This window comes from Leucoraja erinacea, chromosome 1, assembly GCF_028641065.1.
Source record: "Leucoraja erinacea ecotype New England chromosome 1, Leri_hhj_1, whole genome shotgun sequence".
NCBI lineage: Eukaryota > Metazoa > Chordata > Chondrichthyes > Rajiformes > Rajidae > Leucoraja > Leucoraja erinaceus.
The window spans coordinates 120460430-120485285 of record NC_073377.1 but is presented as its reverse complement, the minus strand read 5'-3'; the positions used below and the strand labels follow the sequence as shown (position 1 = coordinate 120485285).

The following is a 24856-nucleotide window of genomic DNA, read 5'->3' as shown; positions in this document are numbered from 1 at the left end:
CACCTTCAATGAGTTAAGGACCTGTCCCACGAGCATGCGGCGAGCGCGACCAAACCGGAAGCGGTGGTCAAGTGATCCCGTACGAGTTGATTTGGAAGTTCGAGCGAAGGTGTATGCCGTCAAGATGGTGTGTACGGCCTCAATGCGGCTGCGGGCCGGCAGGCCGTTGCCGCGCGGAATTTTTGAACACGGTCAGTTTTTTGGAGCCCCGCGCGATGTCGGGACCAGCTCCGCACAACTCCATACAGTTCCGGCGATCAAAATGGGACCTGCCCCGCGAGGCCATACGGCTCAAGCGACCACGTTAGGTTGCGCTTGCCCCATGCTCATGGGACAGACCCTTTATGAACTTGGACCCCCAAGATCACTTTGCGCATCAATGATGCTCAGGATCTTGCTATTAACTGCATACTCCTTGCATTCAACACCTCACACCTGCTCAGGTTAAACTCCATTTGCACAGCTGATCGATATTCAGCAACATCTTCTGACAGCCTCCCTCACAGTCTGTAACTCCTCCATCTTACGAACCCATCTACATTTAGGTCATATTTATATATCACAAATTCCTGTGGAACTCCACTCCAGCCAAAATATTTACCTTCTATCACAAGTCTTTTATGAATAACCCAGTTCTAAATCCATGAATCCTGTATGTCAATTGGCTGGATCAGCCTACCATAAGAGGCCTTGTCAACAACATTTGTTGCCCTACCACCTTCAATCCCATTTGTCACCACCTCAAAAAAATCAAATCAAGTCCGTGTGGCACGATCAGCCATGTACAAAGCAGTGCTGGCTATCCCTAATAAGCCCATTCTCTTTCAAATGGGAGTAAAGCCTATCTTGAAGAAATCCCTCCAATAGTTTCCCCACCACTGACATGAGGCTCACTTCCCTGTGGTCCCTTAACCTTTTTAAACAAAGGACCATTGGCTGTCCTCCAGGACATCACCTGTGGCTAGAGAAGAAACAGATCCTCATCAAGGCATCTGCAATCTCACAATAACATAAGATTGATTCTGTCACGCCTCAGAGACTTAACAAACTTAATGTTCTTCAAGAGCCTCAGCAGCACCTCCTCGATCTTAAACTGCCCCAACATATTTGTATGCTCTACACTGATATCACTGTCCTCCAAGTCCTTCTCAGTGAATACAGATCCAAAATACTAATTAAGTACCTCACCTGCATCCCCCAACTCCACACAGATTGAACTTTGACCAGTCCTACCTTCTCCCTCTTATTTTAATATTCAAAAAGGATTTTCCTTAATCCGCCTTGCTAATGACATTTCCTGGCCCTTCTGATCACTCTTTCCTACTTCCTTTATATTCCTCATCTAATGCCACCTTCTTAAACTTGACATGTGCTTCCCGTTTCGTCCTGACCATGTTTACAACCTCATCCATGGTTCCTCAGCTTGCCATCCTTGTCCCTTAAAACAACTCCCACATGTCATCACCCAATAACGACTGGTTGCAAACTACCCTCCCTAGTTCCTGCCTAATGGTATTGTAATCTGCCTTGCCCCAATATCCAGACCAATTCCTGCAACATTACTGGAAAAGTAGTGGGCATCCTGAAGTAGTAGGCGGGTTGCTTGAGGGACATCAGGGTTAATGCTTACATTAAAGCATGAGCACAATGAGTAGAGATCAAGATCAATGATGCCAGTGGAACCAGCATTTCCTTTTGTCCCCAATTTCAACTATCCATATTCCCATAGTTCTACCGTTATTTATGTTAGAAATATATTTTGACACACCTGACCTAGCCAATTCCAAAGTGCTTATTACATTCTGCAGATTATTTTACTGCTGCTAAAACATTGTTTCAGACAGACCATGTTACTCGTACTCAGTCAGATCTTTTAGCAAGGAAGGTGGGGATTGCAAATACACCAATGAAGGTTTATTTGGATGCAATTCTTCAAAATCATGTCCTCGTTATAATGTAGACAGCACCCATCCTATAGGCTTCCAGTTCAAATGGCAGGCAATCAGCTTTAGTTGAGTAATGATTCAACTTACAAAATTCTTAAGGGGTTGGACAGGCTAGATGCAGGAAGATTGCTCCCGATGTTGGGGAAGTCCAGGACAAGGGGTCACAGCTTAAGGATAAGGGGGAAATCCTTTAAAAACCGAGATGAGAAGAGCTTTTTTCACACAGAGAGTGGTGAATCTCTGGAACTCTCTGCCACAGAGGGTAGTCGAGGCCAGTTCATTGGCTATATTTAAGAGGGAGTTAGATGTGGCCCTTGTGGCTAAGGGGATCAGAGGGTATGGAGAGAAGGCAGGTACGGGATACTGAGTTGGATGATCAGCCATGATCATATTGAATGGCGGTGCAGGTTCGAAGGGCCGAATGGCCTACTCCTGCACCTAATTTCTATGTTTCTAACTGGGCCTTCCCACTGCCTCATGGGCAGTTCCATTTCAATAAAGTAATAAGTAGAAATACTCTGGGTTTTAAAGCATCTAAGTTCTTTCTACCAAAGTACGAAATAAAAACCACAACACCTCTGGCAACATGACAAAGTTGTATTGTGTTCAACTATAAAACTTGACAAGTATAGAAATAACCCATACATTTGAATGGAAACCATTTTATTACATGGTAAAAAATATTCAGCACAGCTGTTTAAAATTCAATAAACTCTAGACTACATTAATTCCTACTAGCACAGTGGGAATGATGTTGTAATACCACATACGAGATTTCTATCAAAGCCTTTATACATCCTCAGAACTGAAATACATTCACTATGCAGACATGATGTGCATAGACAGACAACTCAAAGTTTTAGCTTCTTTTTTCGGCCACGTCCATCTGGTCCTCCATCCGATTTGCGTTTCTGTGCCTGAAATGAAGATCGGAACTCCGAGTCAGTTATTCACAGAAACAGGTCCTATGGCCCAACCTAGCCAAGCCTACATCTACATTACCCCACCTGCCAGCGTTTGGCAAAACAAAGCTTATTACTTTAAATTAGTTTCCAAGTATAAAACCTTACATTTATTTATATGTCACAAAACGACAATAGATAATAGGAGTAGGCCCTTCGAGCCAGCAGCGCCATTCAATGTGATCATGGTTGATCATCCACAATCAGTACCCCATTCCTGCCTTCTCCCCATATCCCCCGACTCTGCTATCTTTAAGTCCTATCTAGCTCTCTTGACAGTATCCAGAGAACCGGCCTCCTCCACCCTCCGAGGCAGAGAATTCCAGACTCAACTCTGTGGAAAAAGTGTTTCCTCATCTCCGTTGTAAATGGCTTATCCCTTATTCTTAAACAGTAGCCCCTGGTTCTGGACTCCCCCAACATCGGGAACATGTTTCCTGCCTCTAGCCTGTCCAAACCCTTAATAATCTTATACGTTTCAATAAGATCCCTTCTCATGCGCCTAAACTCCAGAGTGTACAAGCCCAGCTGCTGCATTCTCTCAGCGTATGACAGTCCCGCCATCCCGGGAATTAACCTTGTAAACCTATGCTGCACTCCCTCAATAGCAAGTATGTCCTTCCTCAAATTAGGGGACCAAAACTGCACACAATACTCCAGATGCGGTCTCACTCGGGCCCTATTCAACTGCAGAAGGACCTCTTTGCTTCTATACTCAACTCCTCTTGTTATGAAGGCCAACAGGCCATTCGCTTTCTTCACTGGCTGCTGTACTTACATGCTTACTTTCATTGACTAATGAACAAGGACCCCCCAGATCCTGTTGTACTTTTCCCCTTTTCCCAACTTGACACCATTTAGATAATTGACCTTCCTGTTTTTGCTACCAAAGTGGATAACCTCACATTTATCCACATTAAACTGCATCTGCCCACTCACCCAACCTGTTCAAGCCACCCTGTATTCTCCTCACATTGCCACCCTGCTTTGTGTCATCTGCAAATTTGCTACAGTTAGAAGGTGAAAGTATGCAGGATATTCAGTACCCAGCAAGGATTGCAGAAATCAACACCATGACACCGAAACTTTGAATGTCAGTTAAAAATACTGAAGTTAAAGTTACTGAATGTGGATAATCTGCCATGATCACAGTGAATGGCGGTGCTCGCCTGAAGGGGCCGAATAACCTACTCCTGCACCTATTGTCTATTGTCAAACTAATATGGTTCAAACCAAGGAAGTTTAAGGATTGTTTCCAATTAAAAGAGCATGGAAACAGGCCCTTTAGCCCACAGTACAGGCCGACCATCCATCAGCCCAGTTTACACTCGTTCTATGTTATCCTACTTTTGCGTCCACTCAAGGCAATTGACCTATAAACGTGCACTTCTTTTAGATGTGGGAGGAAACCCACATGGTCACAAGAATGTGCAAACTTTACACAGACAAGATCAGAAGTCAGGATTGAACCTGGATCTCAGGCAGCAGCTCTAAAACAAAATTAATGAAATCCACTCTCCTTAAACCATTCCTCATACCAGGGCAATACATTTTCGTAAATAGCCCAAGCAAACCAGTCAGACAAAAATAACCTGCAGTTTCCAGAGAATAATACTCTATGCTAAAGGTACTCTCTTCTATTTTTGGTTGGGAATGGCAGTACATCAGTAGCTTTGGTTCACAGAGTCACAGTCAAACAGAAAGTGACAATTGCCAACATCCAAAAACAGCCCAAGTTCAATTGATTTGCCAGTATTTAGGAACTTTTAAAAACTTCTGGTCCATATCCCGTTCAAAAGTGGCACAAACTTTAAAAACAAAAAATATTCAAGTTGAGAATCAGTTAGGCCACATTAAAAGGGACATCGACTTAAGGAACTGCAGATGCTGGTTTATGCCAAAGATAGACAAAGTGCTGAAGTAACTCCGCGGGTCAGGCAGCATCTCTGGAGAAAAAGGATAGCTGATGTTTCGGGTCTGAAGAAGGGTCCTATCCATTTTCTCCAGAGTTCATTAAAAGCAGTGTCCATGTGTGGTGCAAATACTTAATTTATCCAGACTAACTGTACCCAGCTTGGGTTTGAGTTTAATGTTCATTAAATTTAAAGTGTGCAACATCAATAGTAATTAACAATCCATTTAGTATAATCTTACTGTAGCCAAAGCTGGTTTAGTGTTATGAATCAGTGGCAGGAGAGTGTTCATTAGAAATAAAGCATCACTGAACGGAGGGGCAGAGACGCACACACACACACACGCGCCCCTATAATTGATATGCAACGTATAGTGGATAAAATTACCAATGTGGTTTTTGGTCCACGCTTCTTCCTTTCTGCTTTCTCCTTTTCTTCAAGTTCCATGTTTTCTCTTTCTATTAGAGTGATTAAAGTATTACACCGCCTTTGGAGCTCCTAGAAGCAAAATAATGTAATTATTCAATGCTTTATTTAAAACAAAAATGATTATAACCAAGTTAGTATGACAAAGACTATCTTCTTAAAATGTAAAATATAAGCCAAGTATCTTTGTAAAACAGTTACCATAGCAGTTCTTGACTTCAGGAACCAGTCAAATCGGAATTGTGGAGAGTTCCGGATACACTGTCTAAGCTCGTCGTAAACATTTTCTTTGTCAAAGCCCAACTTGTGCAGCATGCAGATCAAAAATCTGTCCTCCTCTTCAGTATAATTCTTCCCTTTATTTGTGCCATATGCAATTCTCAACTGGTGGAAAGGTGCCTTATAACGGGCAATCTGTACAAGGACAAAATATTACCATTGGTAAAACTGGAAATCAAGAACAATACAAATACAAGTGGATGCAAACAAGATCTGCGATTTTCTCCAATACCACAAATTGGGACTTGGGACATTATTGAACGTACCTTGGTGTCTAGTGCTTTCTTAATGCCAATTCTCCTTTGAATTCTAGCTTCTCCCCTTTCTATTTGTGCCATAATTTTTTCAATGTCTTGGAGCTCATTACACCTCTCCCAGAACACAGCTGAGAAAGACAAAAAAAAAAAAATCCAACCATAAACAATGAAAACAAACTACAAGAAAAGTGCACACTTTGCAAAACAATGTATGCAACATGTTAAGTACAGGTCAAAAACCTTACCCGAATATTCAATAACTTCTTCAGGAACTTTCCCCTCTACTTCGCGGGCAATATTTTCAATGTCATCACGGCCCCACTTTTCATTTGCTTTGATAAACTGATTAAAGTCTCTTTTCGTCCAGCTGGTAAAGCCCTGTAGAGGATTTTATTTGGTGTCACATGCATGCAAAAATATAGTAGTAATAGAGATCAACTAAAAATGGGAATTTTTACGGATTCTGTGTGAAGTGATGGGACACAATTTTGAACCCCAGAACCGTAAATTATGAAATTATGCATTAAGAAATTGTCCTTCAGGAGACCCCAGACCACCATGCAACTGAATTTGAGTTTAGTTTATTGTCATGTGTACCAAGATACTGTGAAAATCTTTCGTAACATGCTAACCTGTCAGCGGAAATACTGAACAGGATTACAATTGAGCTGTTCAGTGTACAAATAGACGATAAAGGGAGTATCGTGAATAATGTTTAGTGCAAGATAAAGTCCAGTAAAGTCTGATCAAAGATAGTCCGAGGGTCTCCAATGCGGTAGATAGTAGCACAGGACTGCGCTAGTTGTTAATAGGATGGTTCAATTGCCTGATAACAGCCTGAAGAATCTTTAAGACAAAGAAAAAGATCAGATGATCTCTTTGCGATGCTGGTTGAAGTGTAAATACTGGTCAGGAGAACACAAAGTAATAGCCTGTGTTCCATTTCAGTTGGTGTTCTGGGATCTTCTAAATCCACCATGAATGGCAGATGTTTAGTTTACAGATACAGCATGGAAGCAGGCCCTTCATCCCACCGAGTCCATGATGCCCAGCACTCCCCGCACACCAGCATTATCCTACGCTAGGGATAATTTACTGCAGCCAATGAATCCACAAACCCGTATGTCTTTGGAGTGTGGGAGGAAACAGGAGCACCCGGGGAAAACCCACGCGGTCATGGAGAGAATGTACAAACTGCGTACAGACAGTACCTGAAGTCAAGATTGAACCCGGATCTCTGGCACTGTAAGGCAGCAATTCTACCGCTGCTCCACCATGACGCCTCAAAGATGTGGGTTTAGCAACCATCCTGGCACCTCCTGAGAACTGCTGCATGAACTCTGGTCTCTACAGTAGAGTTTGAACTTGAGATCTTCCACCTCGGTAGCAAGAATGCTACCATTCAGCCAAAACTGGCATCCTGGATGTAGCTAACTTTCCTGCATAAAAGGACACCAGGTGGAGTAACGCAGCAAGTCAGGCAGCATATCTTGGAACTGGAGGTAAGTGACATTTCGGGCAGACATCCTTCTTCAAACTTCTTTTGGAAAAAGGGTCTCGACCAGAAATGTCACCTATCCATGTTCACCAGGGATGCTGCATGACCTACCGTTACTCAGTATTTTGCGTCCTTCTGTGCACTAACCAGCATCTGCAGTTCTTTGTTTCTATATTACAGCATATTCGCATAGACAGTGTTAGACCTTTCAAAATGGTTGGTCAGTGCTGAATATATCAACCAACGCTAGCGATGTGGGCCCATCAAATGTTGAAACACTGGAATCCAATGTTTTAAACAAAAAGAGCAGAATCTTGTTAAGCTGTGGTTCAACCACAGTTCGTTAGTGCTTGGTTTAAGTAATTTAGCACGGATGAAAGCTCACAATGACCACAAACAAATTCATGTCTTTTTCTTCAGAGGTTGCCCGAAAGGCCAAGATGTCTTCCAGATTTGCTTTTTTATCAGATTTCAAGCATGTGAAATTATTTGAATAAAATGGATGTTATTAATGCTGCACACACGTCTCTGAAAATGTCCTGTTGGATTTGAGCGTCTCATATTTATGCTCTTTTATTTGTATCTCTCCTGTCTCACGTCTCTCTGCAAACTATGCTCTCTGTTTTCTACAGGAAATGGATGCTCAATCTTTCTCCAATGGACACCAGAGGAAGAAAGGTGAAATCCCTCAGTTTTGGCATAGCCATTCTTTTCTTTTGACGATTAATTCCCTGTCACTTTTATATCAAACACCAAAAGACTCGGTTTTGCTTGACCTACAGGATGTCCCGGTTGCAAACCATTTTAATTCCACTTCCCATACTAACCTTGGCCTTCCACATTGCCAGAGTGAGGCCACATGCAAAATGGAGGAATAGTATCTCGCACTTCGCTTCGGTAGCTTAAAGCCCAGTAGTATGAACGTTGAATTATTTCATGTTAGGTCATTTCTGCACACACTCCCCTCCCTTCACTCTCCCCTCCTCCATTAACGGTAAGTTAACTAATTCGATAGTTTGCCACAATGTATCCCTCATGGGATCACACTGCCCTATGCCAACAATCAACCTATCAGGGAACCTCCCTACCCGAGGTTATCTGTAACCAGAGATAGATACAAAATGGTGGAGTAACTCAGCGAGTCAGGCAGCACCGCTAGAGAAAAGGAATGGGCGGCAGTTCAGGGCGGAACCTTTCCATTTCCCCCCCCAGTGATATTCCCTGACCCCGCTGAGTTACTCTAGCATTTTGTGTCCATCTTTGGTATAAACCAGCATCTGCAGCACCTTTTTATCACTAAAAGAGTGAGCATTCAAGAGTGTTCATAAGTAGCTACTGGAAAGATGAAATAAATGCTGAAACTGTGTAGGAAGGAACTGCAGATGCTGGTTTAAACCAGATAGTCACAAAATGCTAGAGTAACTCAGCGGGACAAGCAGCATCTTTGGAGAGAAGGAATGGGTGATTTTTCAGGAAGAGACCCTTCTCTTCTACTGAAACTGCTGGGGATACTCAGCGGGTCAGGCAGCATGTATGGGGAGATTCCCGATGTATGTATTCAGACCGACTTAAAGCTATACAGTCTTCTATAAGAAACGCCACCATGTTCAGAAACAGTAACCGTACCTGTGTCAACAGCTTATCCTTCTCCTCAAGCTCATCGTCATTTAGGGGTTCGGCCTCGTCAATTTTACACTGCTCCACTTTCTGAACTTGAGCGGAGTTTGGAAGATCAGGGTTACGTGGGACCTACAGCAACATAAAAGTTTTTAATTACTTGGAGATACAGCATAGAAACAGGTTCGTTGGCTCACTGGGTCGACGCTGACCAGCAATCACCTCGTACACTAGCACAATCCTACATACTAGGGACAATTTACAATTCTGACCGAAGCCAATTAGCCCACAAACCTATACACCTTTGGAGTGCGGGAGGAAACCAGAGCACCCGGGGAAAATGTGCAAACTCCGTAAAGACAGCACCTGTAGTCAGGATCTAACCCTGGTCTCTGCCGCTGTAAGGCAGCAACTCTACCACTGCGCCGTCCCAAAGATGTGGGTTTAGCAACCTCCTAAGAGTAGCTGCTTAAACTCTGTACTCTGGTCTCTACAGTGCGATCAAAGGCAGAACGTGCAAACTCTGTACAGACAGCACCAGAGTCTATGGATCGAACCAGTCTATGGCGCTTTAAGGCAGCAACTCTACCACTGTGCCTCCCTATTCTCTCAATTGTGGCTCAGAACACGAATTCTAAACTTCTATATATCATTTACTGACTAGGACATTCCTAAAACTATTTTGACAAAGGACACTGGAATAATTGAATCACCATACTAATTCAAGACTGACGTAAATTCTACTCATTTCAAATATGGAAACCGATTAAATCAAACCAGCCCGTAGACATTTAACCTTTATCCAATGAATAGACACTTGCCCGCCATGTTCTGTCACTTCCAACTCTTGACTAAGCTAATCCAATGATTCTCTGGCAAATATCCTGGAAGTAAATTCTGTGACCTCAACATTTTCTCATCGCAATTTTGAAGTTTTTGAATTATGTACTTAATAAGGCAGCCATTTAACTGTTCAAATTAATAAATCACAAATAAACAATCAGCACATTCAAAGTAAGGTGTTTGGTGGAAGAAACGGGGAAAATTAAGTGACTGGGAGACTGGTCGCTTTCTGCCAAGCTTGTGCACCACATGGTGGCCATTTATGGAGCAGCAAGCAACAATACTAGGAGTAAGGTTACACAAAAAAGCTGGAGAAACTCAGCGGGTGCAGCAGCATCTATGGAGCGAAGGAAATAGGCAACGTTTCGGGCCGAAACCCTTCTTCAGACCCTCCTTTGCCTATTTCCTTCGCTCCATAGATGCTGCTGCACCCGCTGAGTTTCTCCAGCTTTTTTGTGTAACCTTCGATTCTCCAGCATCTGCAGTTCCCTCTTAAATACTAGGAGTAAACCTGAATGAAATACAGACACTTAATTTGTAAAGGTTGGCACTTGCTGTGACATACTGCAAATTTAAATAGCATTAATATAAAACAGAGACTCTATTCACATCCAAATTAATTGGTAAATAATCATCTAGACAAGGATTATTTGTACCTTGTAGCCAATAGTTTTTCGATAATAAAGAATTTCTTTCTCTAGTAGTTCAAACAGCCGAGGGGGGAAGAATTGGAAATCTTGAATATTAGGCTGCTTTGGTGGCCGTGGAGCCTGGCAAGATAAAAAAAAGTATAAACACAAAAATGTTATACATGTACAAAAAAAGTGACTTGTGAACATACAAGCCCAATGTTGCCCCTTTCCAAATCCAGAAAGGCTTAAACCTAGCCCCCCCCCCCGGACAACAGGCAGGTTAGTGATTTCCCCCCACCTATACCCTTCGCACCCAGGTACCCTTACGTTCTTTAAGCCAGAAGAAAGATTCATTATAAAACACAAAACAGAAATGCCTCTAGAACTCAGTCAAGCATCTACGCAAATGGAAACTAGTCAACGTTTTGGGTCAGCAAACCGATTATAGAATACTGTAAGAAGCAAGGAAGCATTAAACTATCTTTGCAGGCATTGTTTTTTCTATTCAAAGCATGTGCAGATACTACAAATGGGAGATCACTTTAGCCCTTTGAATAATTTAACCCATTACACTTCAAATGAAAATTTCCTCTTAAAATGTTCTCAGTGAGATCATTAATATGCAATGCCAATCTCCATTAATAGCTGTAATATCTATAATTTTCTCACACCGAAAGCCCTCAACTAGTAATACAGCAGAGATAACGAGTTTAATTTCACCAAATACCACTTACTTTGGGGGCTTTTGGCTCACTGACACGTAGAGCTTCTCTGAAATATGCATCAACAGCATAGTTTGCTTTCCGTTCTCGTTTAGGGGGTTCAATCCATTCAGTTAGGGCCAACTGTGGAGACAACATTTCTATTTAAGCAAAATGTTTTATTTACTATGCTGAATTTAAAATGCAAAAGTTAAGCAAGTCAAGATTCACCTTTTGCTTCTCCCTGTAGTCCTCACCTTCGAAGTTGTACACACTGACCTCCGTTTCAACGGTGAAGTTTCTGAGCGAACTTTCACCCATATTTGAAAGCTTTTCTGTGAGCTCAGCAGTCTGCAAAAGATGACAGAACAAAGCGGATGGCAATGTTTAAGTAATGAATCACAAATAAATACATTGCTCGGCAGAGTCCTCTATTTCCAAGAGATGAAAAAGGGACAGCGTATAAGAAACAAACCCAAATATTTATCTCACGGGCTTTCATGGTCAGAGGTTAGTGCAGCAGTCGGGAGTAATCTTTTTTTCATTGACTTGTCATTCACTTGCAGGAGTGATCTTATTCCTTCTTATTGGGCTGGAAAGATTCAACCAGTTACCAGCACTTGGGGACTTGAATTATAAGGAGAGGCTCGAATCTTTTTCACCGGAACGTGGGAGGTTGAGTGGTGACCTTATGGAGATTTACAAAATCAGGATAGGCAAAGATAAATGGTCAGTCTTTAATCCTCGGTAGAATCTTCCAGAATTAGGGCGCATAGAGGGGAAAGATTTAAAAGAGAACCGAAGGACAATTTCTTCATGCAGAGGATTTTGTGTATATATATTAAGCTGTCGGAGGATGTTGTTGTCATGGATACAACGACGAAGTCAAAAATACTTTTAAACAGGTATGTGGATGGGAAAGGTTTGGATGGATATGGGCTAAATGCACTGCTCTCCTTTCTGTAGTTGGTTGGAGTTTGGCAGATCAGGGTTACATGGGACCTACAGAAACATGAAAGTTTTAAATTACCCTCTGGTTCTGTTTTCTTCACATGTGGCCCAGAACAGAGCTTCTAAACTTCTATATATCACCTACTTACAAGGACATTCCTCAAACTGTTTTGACGAATAACACCGAGCTAAATGGTTATGAGTGAGTCACCATAATCTTTCAAGACCATTGTGGGAAGACTTAAAAAAACAAAACGAAATGCCTAAGACAGACATAAGAGACTTGGATTATTAATACATGGGATCCATGTTCCAACATAAAGATGTTGATTTTACCTTCCTTTCACCCCTCTCCAATATAGCATCCACATCTTCATCCGTAATGTCACTGTCTTTCGAAGCAAACACATGGGTAGCACCGTGACGAATCATCTGCAGCATCTCATCTTTACCCAATTTATTTAGATTCTGATCAACCAGCCTTCCTGAAAGAACAATTTCATAATTCACCAGAGAATGCTTAAGAGCCATTTATAAAAACAAGTATAACCTGGCTTAACAGAACAGGCTGAGAGGTGGAGGTATGAAATATAAGGCTCAACAGGTAGACAGCATGCAGTAATTAGTTACCTTAGCATATTATGCGGCTCAGGGCACACAACCATCGTTTAAATCAGGGGTCTGCAACCTTGTTCTGCATAGGGGCCGGGACGCATGTCTGAGCGGATGGCGGGCCACATCTATCACATGTACACATGGATCCCGCCTCCATCCCGCCCAGGATGGCAGGCATCAAATCAAACGCTCACGGAAGGTAGACAAAAATGCTGAGGAAACTCAGCAGGTGAGGCAGCCTCATGCAATCCTTGCATGTCTCACCCGCTGAGTTTCTCCAGCATTTTTGTCTACCTTTGATTTTTCCAGCATCTGCAGTTCTTTCTTAAACTTGTTCACAGAAGGTGCGCGGCCATGCCCGTGGCTTTGTGCAAAATGCAGTACAGCTAGAAGGCGCTCGGCTGCGCTCGACGGACCGGATGATTACGGGGAGAAAAAATCCGCCTGCGGACCGGATGATTTCGGGTTACGGGCCGCATTCGGCCGCCGGCCCCTGGTTTAATTTTATATAATTTCACTCCGTTTAGAAATGTGCCATAAAAAAAAAGAGTTTGTGTATTCTAAAAAAAAAAATCAATATAAAAATCTTTGCAGAGCAGCAAAGCTCTCTTAAGATAGATAATCCATAGTTACAAACTCAGGAATAGTATGGGGATGCAGTTGGATTATTAATGAAACACATTAAAAATAGAGATCAATGTCACACTTTTTCCAGATGGAAGTATAATAATTTATACAAAACAAAACTGTATTAATTTATTTGAGCTTTAGTTTAGTTTACAGATACAGTGTAGAAACAGGCCCTTTGCATACAGAGTCAGCGCCGACCAGTGATTACGCTGTACACTAGCACCATCCTACACATTAGGGACAATTTACAATTTACCAGAAGCCAATGAACCTACAAAATTGCACGTCTTTGTAATGTGGCAGGAAATTGGAGCACCTGGAGAAAACTCATAAGGTCACTGAAAGAAAGTACAATCTCTGTACAGACAGCACCCATAGTCAGGATCCAACCCGGGTCTCTGGTGCTGTAAGGCAGCAACTCTATCGCTGCGCCACCCTGCCATCCACTCTGGAACTTAAAACTCTAAACCTTTAAGTGAGTCCAAGGTCCAGCGCCCCATCCAAATGCAAACAAATACAAACCTTGCTGAATTACAATAGAGTCCAATCTAAGCTTCATTTCAGCACGCTCCACGATTCTTTCTTCTACAGTGTTATCCGTTATAAATCTGAATACTTTGACACTTTTTGATTGTCCAATTCTATGAGCTCGATCCTTAAAAAGAATTGCAGGAAAGACAAATTAAAATATCATTCATATATATTACTATTAAATAATATTAGTATACAGCTTTGTTTTAAAGTATATATATATACTTTATATATATATATATATATAGGAAAATATATATATATATATATATATAGGAATATATATAGCTATATTTTATATATATATATATAGTATATATATATATATATATATATATATATATATATATATATATAGGAGATGCTGACCAAAATTCCACAATCCAATAAAATTAAAAATAAGTGGCAAATAAAATAACTTCCAGCTAACTGTGCTTAGTTTAGTTTAGATTGTTGTCATGTGCACTGACATACAATAAAAAGCTTTTGTTGTATGCTGACCAGTCAGTGAAAAGATTATACATGATTACAATTGAGCCATCCACAGTGTACAGATATATGATAAAGGGAACAATGTTTAGTGCAAGATAAAGTCCAGTAAAGTTTGATTAAAGTGCTTCAGTAAACTGGTGAATAAAAGACATTTTCTGCATACTCTAGATGCCCAGGTAAAATTATGAGCTGCTGCAATGAGGTGGGGGGGGAATATGGGTGAAAAGCACTCCTAACATACACTGTCCAATCAAACTCACATGAATGGAATCTATTCACTGACAGGCACATGCATTGCCCGATTCATGTGATGATAACGTAAAAACATTGCAGGCATAAATGTACTAAATGGCCTAATTCCGCAAAGGGTGATGGGTGAAGTATTTGAACAATGTTGTTGCCTTTTGTTGGTAGCACAAAGCTAAGTTAAGACTCACAAATTGCCACTACGTTATTTAAATCCCAATGCTTCTCATGCATTAGATCCCAACGCACTTAACAGAAGGCAGTTTTCATGAAGTACTTTTGAAGCACTGCAACTATAACATACAAATGTCAAACAGTCAAGCAGAAATGTTAGCTGCCTTTGCACTTTGCATGGATGCTGCCTAATATCTCAGTATTTCCAGAAGCTATTGCATGCTCCATCCAGCATAACACAAAAGCTGAAATACTTACAGAAGAGTGTTAAAGCACAAACACATGAAGTGTTAAAAATGTTAAAGGTATTCATCCTCCATCTTATGTCACACTGAGCACATACAACTTAACTTATCTCTGGATCATCTGCCTCTATTAAAAACTGTATTGTTTGAAATTTCAAATAAAAGCGACCTGCAGTTTACGATTAACAATCCAACCTTTGCAGGAAGGATATGAAACATTCCAACCTTCCAAATATCATTGTGCTTCTAATTAATGGCTAGAAAATGTGGTTTTCATTTACTTTAAAATAAAAAATAATTTGTGAGTCTCTTTGAAAATCATTTCTCAGTAACCTACCATGGCCTGCAGGTCAACCTGTGGGTTCCAGTCAGAGTCGTAGAGGATTACTACATCCGCTGTAGCTAAATTTATACCAAGACCCCCAGCACGGGTGCTCAACATGAAGATAAACTTGGAACTCCCAGGAGAATTGAAAGCAGTGATAGAATCCTGAAGGGATGAGAGAAAAATGTCAAGTCTCAGGCGTACATAGTAGAATGAGGAACAATTTCTACAATTGGCGTGCAACTTTTTCATTGCAAAAGTACAAGATGCAAATTGTACGCTCTAGCTCCTTATTTGAAATATTAGTGTCAATTCCATAAATAGGGTCTCAAGTATTAGTGCAATGAAACCTTAATATGATGAGCAATGATAGGGTAAATAATGGAGATATGATAATGGAATCAATAACCAGACACAGGTTAAAGATTAAGGGGGAAATATTTAATAGGAACCTGAGAGATAAGCTTTTCACACAAAGGTATATGAGATGAGCTGGCAGAGGAAGTAGGCAGGTACTATCACAAGGTTTAAGTACATGGATAGGACAGGTTTAGAGGGATATGTTGGTCATTGTGGGCAAGTTGGGCCAGCTTCAATGCTGTATGATTCCGAGCCTGCACTAAGACACTGCAGTCTGAAGAAGGGTCTCCTATTCCACTTTATCTCTATTGTTGGATGTACCATGGGTTTTCCTTGCCCCCAAGTAGGAAGACGTAAATATTTGTTTCACTTAAAATGGACACCGTATATAATGTGGATGCAAACATTTTCCTCTGGCAAGCATGTGATATCAAGGTTCCACTATATAGATAATAACACTGAATAATTTCAATGGAAACTTGAAGAAAAACAACAAAGTTTGGAGAGTAAAAATATACCTGTCTATCCACGTGTGGAGTCTGCCCGTCCAATCTACAGTACTCATAGTTTCGCCACATACAGTAATCTTCTAAAATATCCAGCACCCTGGTCATTTGGCTGAAAATTAACACCCGAGAACCTACAAAAATGAAGATTGCACATCAGTGTAAACTGGTGAAAGTTAACCATGGACACGTTGCATGGATATGACCTTCTTCAAAATCCACATTGCCCAAAGTGCAATACAAATATATTTTTTTCCTCCACTGCTGTTAATAGCCAGGAACTTAAAAGTTAACTTGTCCTCTAACCTTGCCAACTCAGTTTATAATTTGTGTGTATTTGAACTGAAGAAGGGTCCCAACCTGAAAAATGACCTATTCATACCCAATACAGGTGCTGCCTGGCCCAGTTATTCCAGCACTTTTGGTTTTTCTCACGATTCAAAAAATTAAATAATTAGAGCGAGACAGTTGAAGAAAAGTTAAATGGTAGCCTAGCCCACTTATCCAAGTCTAAATTGAAAACTCAGTGTTAGACTTGGATAAGTGGGCTAGGCTACCATTTAACTTTTCTTCAACAGTCTCGCTTTATAATTATTTGATTTAAGAATCTTTTGCTAATGGCATGTTGGCATTAATAACAAGGTATTGAGTATAGGAACAAAGAGGTCCCTCTGCACTTGTACAGGGCCCTGGCGAGATCACACCTGGAGTATTGTGTGCAGTTTTGGTCTCCTAATTTGAGGAATGACATTCTTGCTATTAAGGGAGTACAGCGTAAGTTAATTCCCGACATGGCGGGACTTTCATATGATGTATGAATGGAGCGACTGGGCTTGTATTCACTGGAATTTAGAAGGATGAGAGGATATCTTACAGAAACATATACAATTATTAAGAGATTGGACATGATAGATGCAGGAAACATGTTCCCAATGTTGGGGGAGTCCAGAACCAGGGGCCACAGTTTAAGAATAAGGGGTAGGCCATTTTGAACTTAGATGAGGAAAACATTTTCACACAGCGAGTTGTGAATCTGTGTAATTCTCTGCCACAGAAGGCACTGGAGGCCGATTCACTGGATCCATTGAAAAGAGAGTTAGATAGAACTCTTACGGCTAGCGGAATCAAGGGGTATGGGGAGAAGACAGGTACAGGGTACTGATTGTGGAAGAACAGCCATGATCACATTGAATGGCGGTGCTCCTGCAACTATTGTCTATGTCTATATCTATGTCTATGTATCTGATTTTTCAGTTGAATCTTCCTTTTGAAAAAGAGGATTCTAATATTAAGGACAATTTCCAATCCAGCTAGCCATTCATCTACTTCATACTCTGCAACCTCAATTATTAACCACCAAAATCTGGCTTTATTGATTATATATTGAATCTATTGCATACCCAGTGGACAATTAAGATAATAACACGAACAAAAAAGCAAGCAATCCTCCAAGAAACATGTCAGCATTCTTCTTATCAAGGCCTGTTAAATATAAATGAAAAATCCAGTGCTATTAACTTAATTATGTGCGTCAAAGCTTCAAGCAATTTACTTCTTGATGATGTGTAGTTATTTTCTTTACCGTAGAATATTGGAACAATCTTGTCCCCACATGCACTGCTTTATTTATAGAACGCCACAAATACAAAAACATCATTAAAAGTTCTCTCGTAGCTGCTGCAGAACTTATGGTGGTCGGATTTTGAGACCACTACATTACTGTTAAAAGGGCAATAATCATAAACACAACAAAAAAGACTCAGTGCCTCGGCCAACCTTGGTCCTTCATTCGTGGCAGCAGTTTGTCCAATACCACCATCTTTCCACTGTTAACCACAAGATGAGTATCAGTAGTATAAGGTGGGCCAGGCTCAGCTCCATCAAACAGATAGGGGTGGTTGCAACACTTGCGCAGCTGCATCAGTATGTTCAATAGACGCATTTTGTCCATTTTGCCTGAGGAGTTAAGGATGTCAATATCCTTCATTAAAATCCTAGTGTACCTGCAAGAAATATTACAGTTAAAAATTATAAAAGTGATATTTTCCCCCCAATAATTCTTTAAAAGAGTGTGACTTAAAATTGTTTTGAGTATGCAATTAGGACAAAGACCAGAATTCCATTGCCACCCTTGGATCGCGTACCAGTGAAGCAGTAGTAAAAGTAGATCCATAGACAGAAACCCACACCAAGAGATCAGTGTGTATAAGGCACAGAATGTCTCTCTTCTTTGACAGGATGTACATTCCATAAAGTGGCAAGTATGGAAAGGTCAGATTGCCAAGACGTGTATATTTGGGTCAACATGTTATTTTGAAGAAACCATTAAGTGGTACCCACTCAACAAAACAAGTATCAACTGCATTGGAATAAACATTTATTGCACCAAAACAGGTAATCTGACTCAAAGCTGGAAATTAGGCTTCACCCCAACCCCCTCTTTCTTAAGACTTAAAAAAAAAGTTTTTTCTTTCTTCCATGCACTTATCTAACTATGGATCTATACTATTTATCTCTGTTAGTCCACGTGTTATCACGCTCCACATTACAATAGTGGCCAGATACTGACAGAACTTTATAGGTAGTAAAGCAGGTTGGGACATTGAGGGTTTATTCAGACCGTTCACCCTCTTGTTGCTTCACATTCCTTATCAGATTGTTGTTGCCAACCTTGTATTGTTACCCCCGACGGTTTTGATGATTCTTACAGTGGTAACTCTAGTTCTGGTCTTAACCAAAAATTACATGATGTGACATAGAGCCTCTTTAGAAGGGTCATTGACAACTGGACAAATGCTGTATAAACTCAGCAGACCTCAGTGATACTTGGTCTCAAGAGAGTTGTGCTAACCTCGGCACAGATATCACTTTTCCTTTTGATTAAGTTGGAAAATAAAGAGAAAAGGAGCCCAGCATCTATAACTTTAATAAAAACTGGAATCATCATCTTCACCCAGGAAAATACCAAATCCATGTGTCATTGAAAAACCTGGCTGCTGCTTCGCGAATGAATCATGTGATCAAGGAAGTCAGTTTGTCAAGCAGCAACCAAACACAAACAGGGAAGTTCACTGTGGTATGGATTCACAACTTTATTCAAGAGTGCATTGTGTAAATCAACAGAGTTTTGTAATGTTGAATTCATTCCATTAGTTCACAAGTGCTCTCAATGCCTTCAAATGAAAGACATAGGGACAAAATATGTAGGTTGTGTAACTAGAAAAAGAGAAATATTAGACCAAAATCTGGGAGAATGCAGCCAGACAAGTGGTTGGAGTATCAGTGGGAGAAGAGTTTTTGAGATAGAGACCATAAATCTATATGTTTCAAGGTCGTTTACTGATTGTCAGAGTAATGGCAGATGGAATTTAATCCTTCCTAGTGTGACCCTGATGAGCGTGAGGCGATTCATTTTGGGAGAGCTAATAGGCTATGACATGTATAATGTTTGGATCCTGGGCAGTACTGGGGACAGAGAGAATTAGGTGTAAAGTCCAAGGATGCGTGAAGATGGCAGCACTGGCAAGATGAAGACAGCATACGCGATTCTTGCCTTAGTTAGTTGGAGCACAGAATACAAGAGCAGGAAGGTTGTGTACAATTATAGAAAATGTTGGTTAGACCACAGCTAGAGTAGTATGTGCAGTTCCAGTTGTCACACTATAGGATTAATACGAGTGTCCTGAAGAGAGTACAAAGGAACTTCTCCAGGATGCTGCTCGGGAGTAAGTGTTTAAGTTATGAAGGAGAGACGGGAGAAGCTAGGTTAGGTTTCTTTTGAGCCGAGGCATATAAAATGATGAGGGACACAGATGGAGTAGTGGTGAGAAATCCCGGTAAAACAATAGTGCCCAAAACGGGTGAAAAGGTAAAGGATAAGAGATTTGCAGGATATCTAAGGAAGAACGTTTTCACCCAGTACTTGACTGGAATCTGGAGCAGATCGCCTGAGGTGGCAGAGTTAGAAATACTGTCAATAATCATATGGTATCTAAACAAGAACTTGAATCACCAAGGCAAGAAGGCAACAGGTAAAGTGCCAGAAAATAGAATTAGTACAGATGGTCAGCAAGGGCATGGTGGGCCAAAAGGCCTGTTTCTGCATTGTATGACTGTGATTAATGTTAAATGAATTGTGAAATATTATGCCATGCTTCTTAATGCAATGTGGTTATTTGCAGGTTGTATACTCACCATTCCCGTTGCATTTTGCTAAGGCCTACATACATTTTGACTTCCTTTTTTGGTGGCAGACTCTTTTCTACCTCAGCTTTAATACGTCGGAGAAGGAAGGGTCGCAATACCTAATTCAGGTTAGAATACATGCTCTTTACACACTGATGGTGCCAATTTAGGCAAGTCAAATTAAGCAATTAAAATTTCTAAATTTAAACACTATAGAGAAGTTTTTTAAATATTTTACCAAGCCGGGTATTTAAGTAGATACTGGTTTACGAATTCAGTCAAATGGACATACGCAGCCAAATTTAAATCAAAAGTACCTCCAACAGTCATGTTAGGTACGAACTACTTTATCGCAAGCTCACAGCATCCAAAGCAGAGCAAGTTCACAAAGGTGCCCACAGACATTGCCAATTAGTTGGAATTAAATTTGAGTGCATTGAATGAATTACACATTCTTAAGAATTTATAACTTGGTTTTCAAACACAACAAACCCCAAACTAATATTTATTCTGTTAAATAGCAAAAAGAAAGGCCTAGGAATATTCTTCAAAGGTTACTTGAAAAACACGTGCAATGTAAAAAATCCAGATGGACACATCTTCAAACAAAATATCAATAAGAAATATTAAAGGTTACAAAAAAATTGGATAAAGGAGGCATCTTTTAAAGAAAATCTTTAAAAAAAAAAGATAGATACAGAGGGTTAGAGGGGGAATTCCTGAGCTTGGAATGAAGCCCCCGTCCCACTGTACGAGGTAATTCAAGAATTATCCCGAGTTTTCACGATTCGAACTCGGAGAATGTCCGTAGCGGGTCCGTAGGAATTCGTGGATGACTCGTAGCGGCTCGTACGAGCAATAAGTAACAATTTTTTTCATCACAAGTATTTTTTTACTCGTGGACAGTTTTTACATGGATGAAAAAATGTCACGAGTTTACTGAATGGCCCGAGTACCTAACGTTAGCATTAGGAGCCGCTACGAGACATCCACATAGTCCTGTGGACCCGCTATGGATATTCTCCGAGTTCTAAACGGGAAAACTCGGGAGAACTCTTGAATTACCTCGTATAGTGGGACAGGGGCTTAAGCAGTTGAAACAGTGCAGCAATGAATAACAAGGAAGAGCAAGCAACAGAACTGGAACAGTGTGGAGATCTCAGGAGATAATTAAAACAGGGATCAATGTAATCACCTATGGAGCGAAGGAAATAGGCAACGTTTCGGGCCGAAACCCTTCTTCAGACTGATGTGAGAGTGGGGGGTGGGAAGAAGAAAGGAAGAGGTGGAGCCAGTGGACCGAGGGAGAGCTGTGAGGGGAGGAGAAAGTAAGGACCACTTAAAATTAGAGACATCTAGAGCAGCGGATGCAATAGATGAGGTTGGAGAAGGTGCAGGTGAACCTCTGCCACACCTGGAAAGACTGCTTGGGTCCTTGAATGGAGTCAAGGGGGAGGGGGGGGGGGGGGGGGGGGGGGGGGGGGGTAAGGTAAACTGCTCTAGATGTCAGCTGCTCTACATCAGTGAGACCAAGCGTAGGCTTGGCGATCGCTTCGCCCAATCCCTCCGCTCGGTTCGCAATAACCAACCTGATCTCCCGGTGGCTCAGCACTTCAACTCCCCCTCCCATTCTGAATCCGACCTTTCTGTCCTGGGCCTCCTCCATGGCCAGAGTGAGGACCACCGTAAATTGGAGGAGCAGCACCTCATATTTCACTTGGGCAGTCTGCACCCCAGCGGTATAAACATTGACTTCTCTAATTTTAGGTAGTCCTTACTTTCTCCTCCTCTTCTTAGCTCTCCCTCAGTCCACTGGCTCCACCTCTTCCTTTCTTCTCCCCCCCCCCACCCTGCATCCTCACATCAGTCTGAAGAAGGGTTTCGGCCCGAAACGTCACCCATTTCCTTCGCTCCATAGACGCTGCATCACCCGCTGAGTTTCTCCAGCATTTTATGTCTACCTTCGATTTTCCAGCATCTGCAGTTCCTTCTTAAACATCAATGTAATCACAGAATGATTTAAATGTTTCTGGACCAGGTGTAAGAGGAGCCTGGGATTTGGTTGAAGGTGAGAATCAGATTCCAGTTTTTAAGTTCAGGTTTACGACTGTGCAAAGTGGGTGGCAAGGAGAACATTGCAATAATCGATTTGAGGCAACATCGGTACTTCAGGTAGAAATAATTGGTCTTGGTGATGGAGTGAATGTAGGAGCAGAACAAGTAGGACAGAAAGGATGGAAACACTCATTAAGCCAGAGAAATCCCTCAAGGATAAGATTTTTAGTATGGGCCAAACCAAGAAACGCAGAACATGTTCAACCCCCACTTCACCCATGAAAATGGACATCAAGAAAGTTGGCTTAAAAAAAACGAACAAAAATCCATTTACCTCTTCACCCCATATTACAGAAAACAACTTTTGCAATTTGTAACACATGAATCTCCTATCATCCCATATTTGTAGCAGTTCTACCAGAAAAGCAACAGACCTAAACGCATACTATTTGGGCAACCGACTCAAGATCAGAATGCACAACGACCCGTAGACAAACTTAATGGGTCTCATTGCTAAAACTGACTGGAGCTCAGAAACCAGGGGGGACACAAAAACAAGTTTTGTGTGTAAATATAATTAAATAATCAATCTCTCTCACCACACATTATAAGCATATCTGAATGTTTAAAGTTATCCGTATTTGGTACAGCTCCCAGCACCAACACTATTGTTGTCATATTAAATCCTCAAAAATTAAATATCACAAAGAGTGATGCATTAATACAAAAAATGTTGTTACTTTAAATTAGTTTGAATCTTTTTTTACTCAAATCACTTTGATTAAATAGTAAACACTTTCTGCAAATTATGGACTATCTCCATTATATCTCCAACATAGTGTCAGATAAAAATGATATACTTACCATATGCAACCGTTCAACTAGTTTCTGGTCACCAAAACAGTTATTTGTGTCAAACCACGAGTCAAAGTCCTAAAAGAGAGAATGTCAAACCGAACAACAGACCACATTTGCTGTTAGCTCTCACAGATAACAACCCTATATTCTATAATATCATGGTAAATTATTAATTCAAAATTCCTTTTTTAAATCCTCCATGCAGGCATTTCTTAAAACATGCCAAGATATTGCAAAGCTGAATGTCAAATTTTGATTTGCATCTTTTCGTTAAAGTATTTCAACAATTTAAATCATTGAAAAGATACACAAATTCAAGTTGTGGCTGATATGAAAAACCACAAGTATTGATAATGTGGAATAGTATTTCCATCTACAGTAGGATACGATGCATACAATGCCTCCCATATGTTTGGGACAAAGACCCATCATTTATTTATTTGCCTCTGTACTCCACAAAAAAAATCACATGTGGTTAAAGTGCACATTATCCGATTTTATTAAAGGCCATTTTTATACATTTTGGTTTTACCATGTAGAAATCACAACAGGAGTTGAATTGGCAATGACCACTGTCCACAGAAGACTTCATGAACAGAAATACAGAGGCTACTCTGCAAGGTACAAACCACTGGATAGCTGCAAAAATCCAGGATTTCCATCACCTTTGGAAACTTTTATTGCTGTTTATCAAAGTGAGGACCAAAGTTGTGCCAATGAAAGTCAAGATAAACATTATGAGACTGATGAAACAAGCAAACAAATTGTATGTAGAGACATCAGCCAACTGTTCGGATTACCAAAAATCACACCACTTGGAACATGTTAAAACGAAAGAGTGTTTGGCCTGGCTTACTAATCGCAAAGGGACTGGCAGGCCAAGGAAGACCTCCACAGCTGATGACACAAATGCTGATGGAAGTAAAGAAAAATCCCCAAACATCTGACCAACAGATCAGAAACACTCTTCAGGAGTTGAATTGTCAATGACCACTGTCCGCAGAAGACTTCATGAACAGAAATACAGAGGCTACTCTGCAAGGTACAAACCACTGGATAGCTGCAAAAATAGGATGGCCAGGTTACAGTTTGCCAAGAAGTACTTAAAAGAGCAACATTATGGTGCCCTGAAATGGAGGAACTATCTATAAACACTGCTGTAATTTCTACATGGTGAAAGAAAAATGTATAAAAATGGCCGCCATTAAAATCTGATAATGTGCACTTTAACCACATATGATTTATTTTCCTATTACAAATCTCAAATTGTACAGTACAGATGCAAATAAATAAATGACAGGTCTTTGTCCCAAACATTATGGAGGGCATGGTGATATAGGGAATACATCTTGGAGGTTGGAACGAAGGGATTTTTTAAGTAAAATAGTTTAAGTTTAGTTAGAGATACAGCATGGAATCAGGCCCTTCAGTCCACCAAGTCAACTCCATCCAATGGTCACCCATTCACACTAGTTCTGTTATCCTAGCTTCTCCTCCACACCGTACACAATTAACCTACAAACCCGCACGTCTTTGGGATGTGGAGGAAGCCGGAGCACCTAGAGGAAACACAGGGGGTCATATAGAGAACGTGCAAACTCCATAAAGA

General features: G+C 40.9%; 1 protein-coding gene across 1 annotated transcript in view; it reads right to left on the bottom strand.

Annotated features, from left to right (window-relative positions):
- Positions 1-2528: 2528 nt before the first annotated feature.
- smarca5 (SWI/SNF related, matrix associated, actin dependent regulator of chromatin, subfamily a, member 5) overlaps positions 2529-24856 on the bottom strand; it is a 40423-nt gene continuing 18095 nt past the window's right edge. The window contains exons 9-24 of the mRNA XM_055642314.1: positions 23254-23322; positions 20344-20453; positions 17926-18152; positions 16162-16283; positions 15296-15448; positions 13793-13925; positions 12362-12510; positions 11306-11425; positions 11108-11218; positions 10398-10511; positions 8908-9030; positions 6029-6161; positions 5793-5911; positions 5449-5661; positions 5209-5319; positions 2529-2863 (exon numbers count right to left, since the gene is read on the bottom strand). Coding sequence (XP_055498289.1) covers positions 2798-2863; positions 5209-5319; positions 5449-5661; positions 5793-5911; positions 6029-6161; positions 8908-9030; positions 10398-10511; positions 11108-11218; positions 11306-11425; positions 12362-12510; positions 13793-13925; positions 15296-15448; positions 16162-16283; positions 17926-18152; positions 20344-20453; positions 23254-23322 — 2073 coding nt within the window. The 3' untranslated portion in view covers positions 2529-2797. The remainder of the gene's footprint in view (positions 2864-5208; positions 5320-5448; positions 5662-5792; positions 5912-6028; positions 6162-8907; positions 9031-10397; positions 10512-11107; positions 11219-11305; positions 11426-12361; positions 12511-13792; positions 13926-15295; positions 15449-16161; positions 16284-17925; positions 18153-20343; positions 20454-23253; positions 23323-24856) is intronic.